The sequence below is a fragment of the Dama dama genome, chromosome 5, assembly GCF_033118175.1.
Source record: "Dama dama isolate Ldn47 chromosome 5, ASM3311817v1, whole genome shotgun sequence".
Classification (NCBI taxonomy): Eukaryota; Metazoa; Chordata; class Mammalia; order Artiodactyla; family Cervidae; genus Dama; species Dama dama.
In genome coordinates this window covers 125,279,971-125,292,557 of record NC_083685.1, presented here as the reverse complement: position 1 = coordinate 125,292,557, position 12,587 = coordinate 125,279,971, and the positions used below count along the sequence as shown (strand labels likewise).

The following is a 12,587-nucleotide window of genomic DNA, read 5'->3' as shown; positions in this document are numbered from 1 at the left end:
GTTCCACGAAGCCCCCCCACCCCACTCCAAGTACAAACGGTATTGGTAAAATAAATTGACAATCAATGAACCAGCCCAAGAGAAAGGGGTCCCTTTGCCAACTTTTGGTGCCCCAGGAGTTGGGAGTGACCCTGACGTTGAGCTTCCCCGAGGGTTCAGACGGCAAAGAATCTGCCTGCAATGCAAGAGACCCAGGTTCATTCCCTGGGTGGGAAAAGATCCCCTGGAGAAGGAAACGGCAGCCCACTCCAGTATTCTTGCCTGGAGAATCCCATGGACAGAGGAGCCTGGCGGGCTACAGTCCACTGCGTCACAAAGACTCAGACATGACTGAGTAAACACATCCACATCCTGACTGATGGATGAGCAAGCGCCTGGCTCAGTCCATCTTGGTCTCGGCTTGGGGAGACGTGTGGGCTCAGCAGCCCAGACAGGGCCAGGTTGGAGGTCAGCCCTGCGCCGCAGGAAGGCATACAGGAGAGACTGGGAAAGAACTGCCTTTTCCTGTAGCTTGGGCAAGAAAGATGTGTTGATGGTGATTTCTGTATCCAGGGCTTGCTTCTCCTGCTCACAGAGCTGCCAAAGTGGTCAATGGATCAAGGAAGAGCACCTCAGCTGCCGAGAAAGAAAACCAATGAGCGGAGAGCTGAAGAGAATAAAGTTTTACTTCCATGGATATCAAAAAAATACATTCAGACAGCGGCCCCCTTGGGCAGCTGCAAGCCTTGACTGCCAGACACCCTCCAGCCACCTGTGGACCTTCATAGTCAGCAACCAACGGCAGGGAGGCTCCAGGATTCCAGGCACCAGACCAGAGAGGACACGGTAATGGTGAGAAGGGGCCCAGGACCCCGGGAGAGCCGTGACGCCCACCCACGGCTGCTCCTAGCTCCCGCCTTCCTCAGCCGTCAGTGCAAAGGCTGGAGCCAGAGTCGATGTGAGGTCAGGGGAGCAGCCCCTGCGCGGGGCTCCCCCTGCACAGCCCACCTCTAGGGCCATGCTCCCCAGCGGGTGGTTATTCTGTGATTCTCTTCTTTCGTACCCCTGGCTGTGTCTAGACGTGGGTTCCTGTGCCTGGCAACTGTTGGGGCACCAAGTGTGTCCGCAGCAGGCAGCCTGCTCAACCCCTTCCTGCGGGGATTGCAGAGGATGCACCCAGCGCCATGCTGGACCCAGGCGCTCACGAGGGCAGCTGATGTCCACTGGCCCAGCTGTAAGCTCCTACCCACTCAGGAGGGCTAACCCAGGCTCCAGCGAAAGAGGAGTGATCCTGGGAGACTGAGGCAGAGGGCTGCTGCCTTTACCCACACCCCCGCCCCGTCAGCACACCCCCACTGCCGGTGGTGCTGCTGGGATCAGCTTTCTCCTAGAGGCCCAAGGGCTGGGACCAGTCCCGCCCATGGAGAGAACAGCCTGAGCGGTGCCTTTATAGACACGGAGATCTGAGTATGGTGGAGTTTTTATATAAAGAGACCAATTCAGCTGGATTCTTCCCCTAGAACAAGCAGCAGAGCTGCCTGAGGGACACAACGGCTGAATGAAATAGAATGCAGGGAAGGCAGGGCTCCCTTCCTCCAGCTTTGGGAGGAGGGATGTGATTTGGAAGGGAAGGTGGAGGGGAAAGGCTGCTTTCAGCTTTAATGTCTATTAAATAGGTGGTGGGAGTAAGCGTGGGGACCCTGTATGGGGCCCAGTCCCAGCCTCACGCTCACCCTGCGGGCCGGCCCAGAGTCAGGAGGGCTCTCTGGGCAGCCGGGGCTCAGCAGGAGGGCAGCTGCTGCCCCCAGTGTCCGCCAGACAGATGAACATCCAGCTCCTCCCGATGGGCCTCCCGATGCTCTCCCCTGGAGAACCCTGGTGCCCTTCTGGTGGAATCCCGACGGCTCTTCGTGCCTGGGACGGCTGGCCTGGAGGGAAGGACCAGGCAGCACCTCTCTGTGCAACAGGAGACTGTCGATCGAGTCTTCTTCCAGGAGGGGAAGACCGCAGGCCACCCTTCCTGCCCTCGCGGCTAGCTGTCTGCCTTCCTCATGTGATAGAATAAGTTACAGAAGAGCTCGTACCAGAAGAACACCAAGCCGGTGGAGAGGGCAGCCTTCAGCAGGCTGGGGGACAGGCCTTTGAAGCAGCCCTGTGCGCCCTCCTCTCTCAGCACCTGCCCGGCGCAGTCCAGGAGGCCCTTGTAGCTTCGCACCTGGGGAGAGGAAGGGTACCCTGGTTGAGGAGCGAGGAGAGGATGGACACATGGATGTGGGCTCTGTTTTTCTGTCAACACAGGGCCTGGCACATTCAAGCTCCCAGCAGATAGTTGCTGGAAGAACGAATGAATGCCAAGAAGACGGAAGAAGTGAACCTCATTCTTTCTCTTCCAGCTGGGCTAATTCAGGCTTCAGAGAGGAGGGGCATGGAAATCAGCACCGGACAGAGCTCCTTCCTGCCGGGGAAGTTCCCATTGACGGAGGCTCTTAAGGACCCAGTGAGAGCCCTGGACCCTCTTCCCAGAGGTGCTCTGACCGTGTGCCCCATCACTCCCTGCCCTCCTTGGGCAGGAGATCTGAATCTGGTCCTTGTGAGCTCTGAGCCTGACCGGTGTCACCAGGCTGGTCACCTCCAGTTGACCACAGACGGCTGCTGTGCCTTGCTCAATCCCCAAAGCTCCAGGAACTCCGGACAAGGACGATCAAGAATCAAGTCCAAGCCAGGTGGCCTGGTGTTCAGGGCCTTCCACCATTTGCCCTCAACGTCCCTCCCGGATCTGCCTTTTATCTCCCACTGGTCCACTCACGGCGCCCCCACCTCCAGCCACACCTCTCACACTACATCTCCGTTGGGAGCAGGGCCTGCCTCCTGTGTCCTGGGCTCTCACCAGCTCTCCCTGTCCAAATTCAAACCATCTCTTCAAACCAAGTTGGTAAGTGGAAAGAGGAGGTTACAAAACCTTGTGTACGACCCCATTTTTTGTTAAAATGTCCATGTGTTTTCTTCTGCAAAGAAACAAAACGGCAATGTGGATGGACCTAGGGGGTGTTATGCTTAGTGAAATAAGTCAGAGAAAGACAAATAGTGTATGTTATCACTAATGTGTGGAATCTAAGAAAATAAACTACTGGTGACTACAGGGACATGGGGAGGGGCAAGTGAGGGGTAGGGGATTAAGAGGTACAAACCACTATAAAATAAATTACAAATAAATAAATAAATAAAAATAAAATAAATTACATGGGACCTTCCTGGAGGTGCAGTGGTTAAGACTCCATGCTTCCACTGCAAGTGGTGCGGGTTTGATCCCTGGTTGGGGAACCAGCCAGATTCCATGCAGAGCCAGGAAATAAAAATTAAATAAATAAGCAACATGGATATACTGGTTTGATCCCTGGTTGGGGAACCAGCCAGATTCCATGCAGAGCCAGGAAATAAAAATTAAATAAATAAGCAACATGGATATACTGGGCAGCACAGGGAAATGTGGCCATTATTTTATAATTTTAAGTGGAATATAAATTATAAAAATATTGAATCACTATGTTATACACCTGAAACTAACACAGAATTGCAAATCAAGTATACGGCAGTAAGAGGAAGAGAGAGGGGGAGAGGAAGGGAGACAGAGAAAACCTGCAGCTAAAGGTTCTGTGTGATCCTCTTGGGGTGGGTGGTGTTGGATTTACCTGTGATTTTATCTTCCTTTTTGTCTAACTTCTCTGAAGTTTTCTACAAAGAAACTGTATTACAATTTGTAAACCCACTTCTTTTTCTCTCCCTGAGTAAGGCGTGCACTCTTCCCTTCCTGATTCCCATTCCACACCCTCTCGCTCCTCTGCCGTCTGTCAGGCACGTTTTTTTCTTGCTGTGACATCCCAGGGTCCCAGGTTCCAGAGGGAAAGCCTTGAAATCACCCAGCCCTGCCCTCCACCGCCCCACCGCCTACCACCTTGGCCTTTCACAAAATCAGTGCCCCACAAGGAGCAGATGAAAACCTAGTATGTGAAAATCACAGCAGATTAAGGAATGACTGTTAACATTACGAAATTACCTACAACGAGGCTTCTCTGATGGCAAACCCTTCTAGTGCATTTAAAATATAATTTAGTTGGTCAGATTTAATTCACCCCTACCCTGGGATACCTACAGCATAAAAGCAAAGAACCCCATACACCAGTATGAGCCTCCTTCTCCGTGTTCTGTGATATCTTGGAGACCTTTCTTATGTGAGTAAACTCTTGGTCCCAAAACGAACTGAACACTTTATAAGAACACAGGCCGAGTGTGCCTTCTCCTGGGTCTCTGCGTGGCGCCAGACACGCAGGGCTTTGCCTGTGGCTTCCCGTGTGCTCAGGGGTCCCCGGTGTGAGATAAAAATTCAGATTTCAGGGTAAGACAAGACAAATTTAAACATAAAAATTCTTCTCCGCTCTTCAGCCGCCCTCTCCCTGAACTGTACATCAAGTTATCTGTATTTTGTGTTGACCAGACCTTTCCTATAGGTGGGAATACCTGCCCAAGCATACAGAGCAACATTCTCCCAGCATCGACAAGGCAACTTCTTAAAGATAACATTCTTTCTTGAGCTCGTAAGGGGTCACATGACCCACTCTGATGGTGCTTAGATCCGGATTATGCAAAGGGTCAATAACATTTGATGCACAGCCCTCTATCAAAAAAACTTCATCAAAACTGTGTCTCAACATCTAGCGGGCAGGACAGTTCTCAGAGCTTTCTGAGATGCTCTTCCCACGTTATAAACCTCAATTTTTCCAATTCTTTCTTAGATCAACTTTTTTTTTTTTTTTAAATACAGAACACTGCATGAATTTGCGTGTCATCCTTGCACAGAGGCCATACTGATCTTCTCTGGATCATTCCAATTTTAGTGCATGTGCTCCCCAAAGCGAGCGCTGATTAAATTTCCATCGACACCAGGGCCAGGTTGGGGGTGAGAAGGCTGGGGGAGCTGAAGCTGCCTGATGGGCAGGTGCCGACCCTCGTTCCTTCACACGCCCGGTGAGCGGCCAAGATCAGAGCTGTCTGGCGGGGGTACGGCTCACCTGGCCAAAGGAGGCTCGGGCCTGCTCAAACCCTCCGACCTGCAGCCGTTTCTTAAAGAGGTCCAGCGGGTACGTGAGGGTCTTGCTGATGACGCCAGCTCCGCTGCCACAAAGCAGGTTTTTGAAGTTCCCTGGACCAGAGATGTGGGATGGAGGGGGAAAAGGAGAGAAATGCAATCTAGGGTAAATTTCAAGGTTATACATTCTAATTCTGGGCCATAAAACAAAACCCTACAAGCATCCTCGATCTCAGAAGAATTTAACCCTGGAGGGAGAGAACCAGACGCGGTCCCTTTCATCAAGGATGACGGCAGACTGCAGGTTGGACGGGCTGGTGGCAGAAGGGGTGTGAGCCTGGAACACGCGTCGCCCCAGCGGGAGGCAATCGGGGCCTGCAGGCTCTGCCACGTGACCCAGGCCATGCTCAGGAGGGAACAGGATGCCCATGCCCCTCCCCAGCTCCCCCAAATGAAAACCAAACCAAGCACGTAAACAAAACCACGCTGTCTGCAAGTTGGACCTTGGACAAAAATGAAAACCATGACTGGTGGCCGGAGATGACAGTGGCGAGAGCCGAGAGAAACAAAGTAATCTGTGAGTGAACGGGTTTGTTTTGCTGGCTGCACTAGAGCAGGGGGTTCAGAGGTCTGCAGTGTCCTAGCTGCTGCAGGAAAGCCTTCCTTCCTACCTGACTCAGAAAGAGATGCTATGGCTGGGGAGTGAAGGTGGGGAGGGGAAGCGAGACCCAGATCCCCTTTCCTGGAAGGGTGGTCTCACCGTTCTTCTTGCCTTCGGCCGGCAAGGCCCACTCGTAGGCACACTTCAAGGAGCTGTAGATGGAAAACTGGAACCCCGCATAGGGGAAGATGGCGATCAAGGTGGGGTTCAAGCCTTTGTAGAAGACCAAGGGGCCTTCGCTCCTGTACATGGTCACCACAGCATCTCGCAGAGTTTTATAGACCTGGACACCACACGTGCGACGACAAACGAGGTTATTTCAGCCCAAGAAGCCAGCCCACCAGGTATATTTCCCCGAGCCTAGAAACCAGCTACCAGGGGTGTTACTTCTCCTGCCAGGATGACAGAGAAAATGCTGGACCAAAACTCCAAGGGTGGGATTGCCCAGCGGCTCCCCTTTTGGCTGTTTACACCATGGGCTTCCCAAGGAGTGCACAGAAATATGTAGGACTGCGAAAGGTGTGAAGTCCACCCTTGGATGATCCATTTTATACTTTACAGCGTGCGTGCCTGCGTGCTCAGCCGCATCTGACCCTTCTGTGACCCCGCGGACTATAGCCCACAAGGCTCCTCTGTTCATGGGATTTCCCAAGCAAGAATATGGGAGTGGGTAGCCATTTCCTTCTCCAGGGGATCTTCCTAACCCAGGGATTGAACCCAAGTCTCCTGCATTGGCAGGCGGATTTTGTACCACTGAGCCACCCGGGAAACCCGTGCATATACTTAACCCTTCTTAAACTGTCCACAGGCAATCTTTATGCACGGAGATCGCGGACGGTTTTTTTTAAGTATACTTCTGTTCGACATATATTCTCTATATTTTTTGCAGTGGTCCAGCGGGGCTGACTCTGCCTGCCTGTGGGTACCGCAAGGCACTGCACAGACCAAGGGTGACTGATGGGAAGTCTGCCCTGGGCAGGGAGGCCCTCTTCACACTTGCTCCCAGATGCTGGCAGCTATACTGAAGGCTTCCACCCTCGGAACTTGCACGCAAGGGCTGGGCCTCAGAGGAAGGCCATTCGGTACTTGTTCTCCTTCCCACCCCAGGTTCTGTTTCCCCTCAGGAGGCTCTGAGCGCCCTGTCTGCTGCCGAGAGCAGTCACAGTTTCACGGACAGGCTGAAGGACCTGAAGACCCCCGTCCCCGTCCCCCAGCTTTGTTCCCTCTAAGGAAAAGAGCCCCCACCCTGGCCCCCACCCCTCACCCGCCCATCCCTCGGGCACCCTTTTCTGACCTGGCCACTCACCCTGGGCTCACCCTGAGCTGCAAAGCGGGTACGCAGCACGTCCACGGGATGCACCGCGAGGGTGGCCACGCAGGCGGACAGGCCGCCGCACAAGAAGTGCACGGAGAAGTCGCGGGCATCGCGCACGCTGGCCCTGTGCACCAGCTCGGTCAGCACTTCAAACGACAAAAACTGCAAGGGTGCGTGACAGCGTCATGGATAAACACCCCCGGACGCCTCCCCTCCACCCCGTGACCAGGCAGGGCCCGACCCAGGGACCAGGAGACCTCTCCTTGAGCAGGGACAGAATTCAATAAACGTGGACACTTGTACCCTTTCACACCCTGAACAGAGCCAAACACCCAACGGGTAAAGAAATAGGCGAGGGGAAGTTTTTATATCAGAAAATTCTACTCAGAAACTAGACTGTGAGTTGTCCAAAGTAACAGACAAGAGTTCACGATTTTAGAATTATCTCTGACATCCTTCAGCAGCTAAGAATTGAAGGGTGTTTTTTTAAGTGGCTGAACAATGAATTGTATATTCAGCTCCTGGCATCATTCTATCATCTTGGATGCAAGTTAAACAAGCAAATAAGGGAGCAAAAAAAAAAGGAAAGAAAGAAAGCTCTACTCAGGAATTCCCTGGTGGTCCAGTGGTTAGGATTCAGTGCTCCCGCTGCCATGGCCCTGGGTTCAATCCCTGGTTGGGGAACTAGACTCCTGCAAGCCATAAAGCGAGACCAAACAAAGAAAAAACAAAAGAAAGAAAGGAAAGAAAATTCTATTCATCACTTAGTGTCCTGACAACTGAGAAAAGATGGTCCATCTGATTCTAGGCTGGGGACCCTTTCAGTGCAGCGAGCTGTGGCCCTAGAGCTGAAATTTCATTGGGAGAATTCCACACATTCCATATTCCATAGTGGAAGCCCCCCTTGGGTTCAGATCCTTCTCCATCCAACTCACGGAAGCTTGGGGTGCTGAGAGCACGCGTCACTGCGTGAACCCACCAGCATGCAGCATCCGTGCGCCGGCTCAGGGCTAGAGCTGCAGGGCACGTGACCTGAGCGACCCCTGTGACGTGACAGGAAGAGCAGGCGGGGACAGCTCTGTTGCTGGCCGCCCGGCTGGAAGTCCTGGCTCGGCCACTCTCCACCTAGCGACTTTGGCTGGGCTAATTACTTATGCTCTCTTGGCCTCCGTCTTCTCATCCCTAAAATGGGGTTGACGACAGAGCCTACCGAAGGACTGCTGTGAGATGGTGGATGTGACATGCTTTGCCCAGGCCCCCAATTAGCGTGGTGCAGGGTTGGCTATTTCATCACCACCTCTGCACAACTACAGACTACACGCTGGGGGTAAACTGGCACTCAGCTGAACAAATGCGTGACTAACAGACAAGAAGCCTGGATCCTAACCCTAGCCTCGCCACCTACGGGCTGTGTGGCCTCAGGCAGCTTGCTCAACCTCTGTGAGCCACGAAACACCTGCTCCGCCTACCTCACAGTGCTGCTGGGAAGTTCAAAGGAAGCACAGACATGAAAATGCTATTTTGAAAAATGAAAAGTGTTTGTACTGCCATCTGCCAAGCCCCTCTGGGCCTGGCATCGAGACAGTCTTCTGGACACAATGCTTCATGTTCTGTGAGAGCTAAGTCCCCAGGCTTGGGCGACATGGGGAAGGGGATGCTTCTGGTCCATGTCTTCAATTTGCCAGGTAGCTTCCCCACCAAGGCGAGTGGGAAGTGTGTGACCACCTCCTGTTGCCCTACCCTGGGCAGCCCGGGTGCCCGCCCCACCACCCCAGGTTCCCCCATTGTGCAACATGACCCCAGGGGCCTGGCTGCTTCCCCTGCCACCTACTTGGACAGCTCCATAGCCTATGGAGAGAAGCTGGGCTGGGATGTGCCCTTTCCAGAACGCTGTTGGGCCCTCCTCTTGCAAAATCTGTCTCCCGGCCTGCAGGATTCCGTGGTATTTTGCATTGGGGTCACTGCGAGACAGGCGCTCAATCTGAAGCTAGGTATCAAAATGGAAATGGTCAGGATGATGGGGTTGGTGGGGGGTGGGAAGGAGGAATTTCAGAGATGGCAATAAAGCACTTCTTCACAAAACTCCAAGCTCCAGGAACTGCTTTGGCAAAGAGAGTGAATTGGTTCTCTAGCCCATTACATGGATGAAACAGAGGAAAGGGTACCTGGAAGCGGATTTTGATGACATCCAAGGGGCTGATCAGCACCCGAGTGACAAGTCCGGACACAGACCCAGCCACGGCCACCTCAAGATTGGAGATATTCCTGTCGTCTGCTTTGGGGTCATAGCCCACCATCCCTGCCTCTGGCCCATACAACGTCCATTGGCTTCAAGCTAAACGGGAGAGACAAAGAGTGAACACTAGAGCAAGTGCTTAGGGTCCCTGCTCACACCCCAGAGCAGCCCTCCCGAAACAACCCCCCAAAGCAGAGCCCATATCCCGTTTCTCTCTTTATCCTGCTTTATTCTTCTTTAGAGCAATTACGTACTGGACATTGATTCCATACATCTGTTTCTTGTCTCTCCTCCCCACTAGAATTCGAGCCACGGTTTTGCAAAAGAAAAACAGCAAGATCTACATACGCTCAGTTGGTAAAGAATCCGCCTGCAAAGCAGGAGACCTGAGTTCGATCCCTGGGTTGGGAAGATCCCCTGGAGAAGGGAAAGGCTACCCACTCCAGTATTCTGGCCTGGAAAATTCCATGGACTGTGTAGTCCATGGGGTCACAAAGAGTCGGACACGACTGAGCGACTTTCACTATACCAACATATAAAGAATAGGGGGAAAGTCTGCAAGGACACACACACACCAACAGGTTGGTGAGGTTATCTCTGGGGGGAGGGTTGGCAAGGGAAGAGGGAGGACAGATCTCCTTTTTTCTATATGGATTGAATTCATTATGCCCCTCCCTCCCCGCCTCCCAAGCCCCAGCTAAAACTAAATATAAAATAATTTCCAAAGAGACTTCAGGGCTTCCGTGGTGGCTCACTGGTAAGGAATCTGCCTGCCAATGCAGGAGACATGGGCTCAATCCCTGATCCGGGAAGACTGCACATACCGAGGAACAGCTAGGCTGGCGCACCACAATTTCTGAGCCTGTGCTCTAGAGCCTGGGAGCTGCAACTCCTGAGCCCACGTGCTGCAACGACTGAAGCCCGCAGCCCTAGAGCCCGCGCTCCACAAGAGAAGCCACGGCAGTGAGAAGCCCACACCCGGCAATGAAGAGCAGCCCCTGCTTGCTGCAAGCAGAGAAAGCCCACGGGCAGCAATAAAGACCCAGCACAGCCGAAAATTAAATATATAAACTAAAAAATTATTTTAAAAAAAGGAGAGAGAGACTTCAGAATTAACCTAGTTCTTGAATACCTGGTGGCAAGGCTGGTAAAGAATCCGCCTGCAATGCGGGAGACCTGGGTTTGGTCCCTGGGTTGGGAAAAGCCCCTGGAGAAGGGAAAGGCTACCCACGCTGAGTGACTGAGTGACTTTCGCTTTCACTTTTGAATACTTTTAGGAACAGGAGAGTCAGGGTGCACACAGTGACCCCTTCAGCCCGCTATTGTTTCTTTTTCTCCTTTCATCCTTCCTCAGCCCCACATCCTCACTTTTCTGAAACTACCAAAATAGCACTCCAATTCCTCCTTAAAATTAACAAGGCACACCCGTGGGACTCAACCGGCAACGTATTGTAAAATAATATCTTATTCAAGGTCTAATGGGGGACTTCCCCGGCAGTCCAGTGGTTAGGACTCGGCACCTCCACGGGCGGGGCCCAGGTCTGATCCCTGATTGGGAACTAAGATCCTGCAAGCCTTGCAGCGTGACAAGAAAAAAAAAAAAAAAAAACAATGGTATGAAACCTCCCAACCCCTGCCAGGAATGTGCCTGCCCCTTGAATAACTTTTCCCCAGACCCTCAAAGGAGACCTCGGTTTTCCCATTGAGTTCTCTTTGATGCTAACTCAAGCTGCAACTCCCCAGGCACCTGTAAGGAACAGTTTAAATGTGAAGCAGGTGACTGAGAGGCACCGTCTCTCCACAGGTTACCCAGAGACTGCTTGGGTCACACCGAACAATGTCAGTTCCCTGCTGTCAGGGAGGGAAGGTGGCATTTCTATAAATAAGTAGCTCTGCATAGCTGGTCATAATCTTAAACCTCAGATCAAGAAGCCTGAGCTCAAATTGCTGATTCGCTCATGTACCGTGGGCAGGTTTATTTAAGCTAGGCTCAGTTTTTCTTCCGGAAAATGGGAATGATGGCGGCCCCACCTAGCGAGATTCCTGGGAGGATCACACAAGATATTATATATGATAAGCTCTGTCAAAAAGGTAAAAGTCTTATACACGTGAAAGGGCTTGCTGAACACAATTCATTAGTGGCCTTACTTTTTCTGCTTGCTCAGAATTTCCTTCTTGTACCAAAAAGCCTTGCTATTTATCTAGAGACAGAATAAACATGAAACATTATAAGCATGATATAATAAAGTATCAGAAGATGGTGGGGGGCGCCTTGGTGTGAATAAGGGCAGGTGTGCGTGTGGGGAGTGGGTGTGTGTCTGCTTTCGCCACCCCGTTTTCACTGCGGGAGCCCCTGGGGTTCAGATATGCAGGAGACCCGCGGTAAGCGCGTGTGCGCCTGAGCCCACGTGCAGAGCAGAGGGTCTCTGCAGATGTCCCCGCGTGTGGACACCGGCGTCCACATATGCTCCAGGGCGTGTGTTTTTACCCCGGGTCTAAGAAAACGCCCACGAGGCGTGCACCCGCGCGTACAGACAGGTGCCCCGGGTGTGTCCAGGGTTTCTCTTCCTGCGTCCCTGAAGATGCTTCTCAGGTCAGACACGTCACGTGTGGGTACGGCCCCCGCCCCCGCGTGAGTACCTGCGCAAGTGGTCGCCCCCAGGGAATGAGAGTGCGGGTTTCCGAGCGGACAGCGAGAGGGCGGAGGCAGAGGTCACTCACCCGGCTGACAGGGCGCGACTCCGGTCGCTCGTCTCTCCCACCTCGCGCAGTCTAACAGTAAAAACTTAACTGAGCTCGGCGGGAACTGACGGGCTTCCGGGCCAATCACAGCACAGCTTCCGACAGACGCTAAACCAATGGTTGTACTGGCGTCCCCCGATCAACGCCTATTGCAAGGGGACGCTGGGTAATGTAGTCCTTCGAGACCAAGGCCGGCCCCCTGCGAGGCGCAGAGCCTACTGGGAAATGTAGGCCCTTGGCGCGCGCGTGCGCAAACGTCTCCCTCGCGTCGGAGGGAGGCGGGTCCAGAAGCTGGCCTGAGCCAGTAAAGGTTGCTGCGCGGAGTGGGGCGGGTGCCTAGGGTCAGACTGCTGGCGGGCGGAAGTTTAGGGCGCGGTGAACTTGACCCGTATTCCTCAAAACTTTCTTAGTTCCAGTACCCGGATACTCTAAACTTGGAAAAGATGGCGGGAAGTTTAGCAAAAGCCTGGGGGAAAGAACAGATGAGTTTTTAAGACCAGGACGAGGACGGCAAAAATACAAAGATTTTGTTTGCCCCCTAGGGTTTATTATGAGTGAAAGGGTTAGTCGC

At 53.0% G+C, this 12,587-nt stretch overlaps 1 protein-coding gene and 1 non-coding gene across 4 annotated transcripts; both read right to left on the bottom strand.

The window, feature by feature from the left end:
* Nucleotides 1-647: 647 nt before the first annotated feature.
* On the bottom strand, nt 648-12,113 carry SLC25A19 (solute carrier family 25 member 19). 3 transcript variants are annotated; one of them, XM_061144848.1, is made up of 8 exons: nt 11,996-12,112; nt 11,423-11,475; nt 9,204-9,373; nt 8,870-9,025; nt 7,030-7,200; nt 5,823-6,006; nt 5,046-5,176; nt 648-2,194 (listed from the first exon to the last, which is right to left on the bottom strand). In XM_061144848.1, the coding sequence occupies exons 3-8, from the start codon at nt 9,333-9,335 to the stop codon at nt 2,012-2,014; spliced, it is 957 nt and encodes a 318-aa protein (XP_061000831.1). In that variant the 5' UTR covers nt 9,336-9,373; nt 11,423-11,475; nt 11,996-12,112; the 3' UTR covers nt 648-2,011. The 3 variants fall into 3 exon arrangements, with proteins under 3 accessions (XP_061000831.1, XP_061000833.1, XP_061000832.1); XM_061144850.1 differs by lacking the exon at nt 7,030-7,200 and having other exon boundaries at nt 11,996-12,113; XM_061144849.1 differs by lacking the exon at nt 11,423-11,475 and having other exon boundaries at nt 11,996-12,062.
* LOC133058102 (U6 spliceosomal RNA) lies at nt 4,789-4,896 on the bottom strand. Its single transcript, XR_009693223.1, has one exon. It is a non-coding gene; the product is annotated as a U6 spliceosomal RNA (small nuclear RNA).
* Nucleotides 12,114-12,587: the final 474 nt, after the last annotated feature.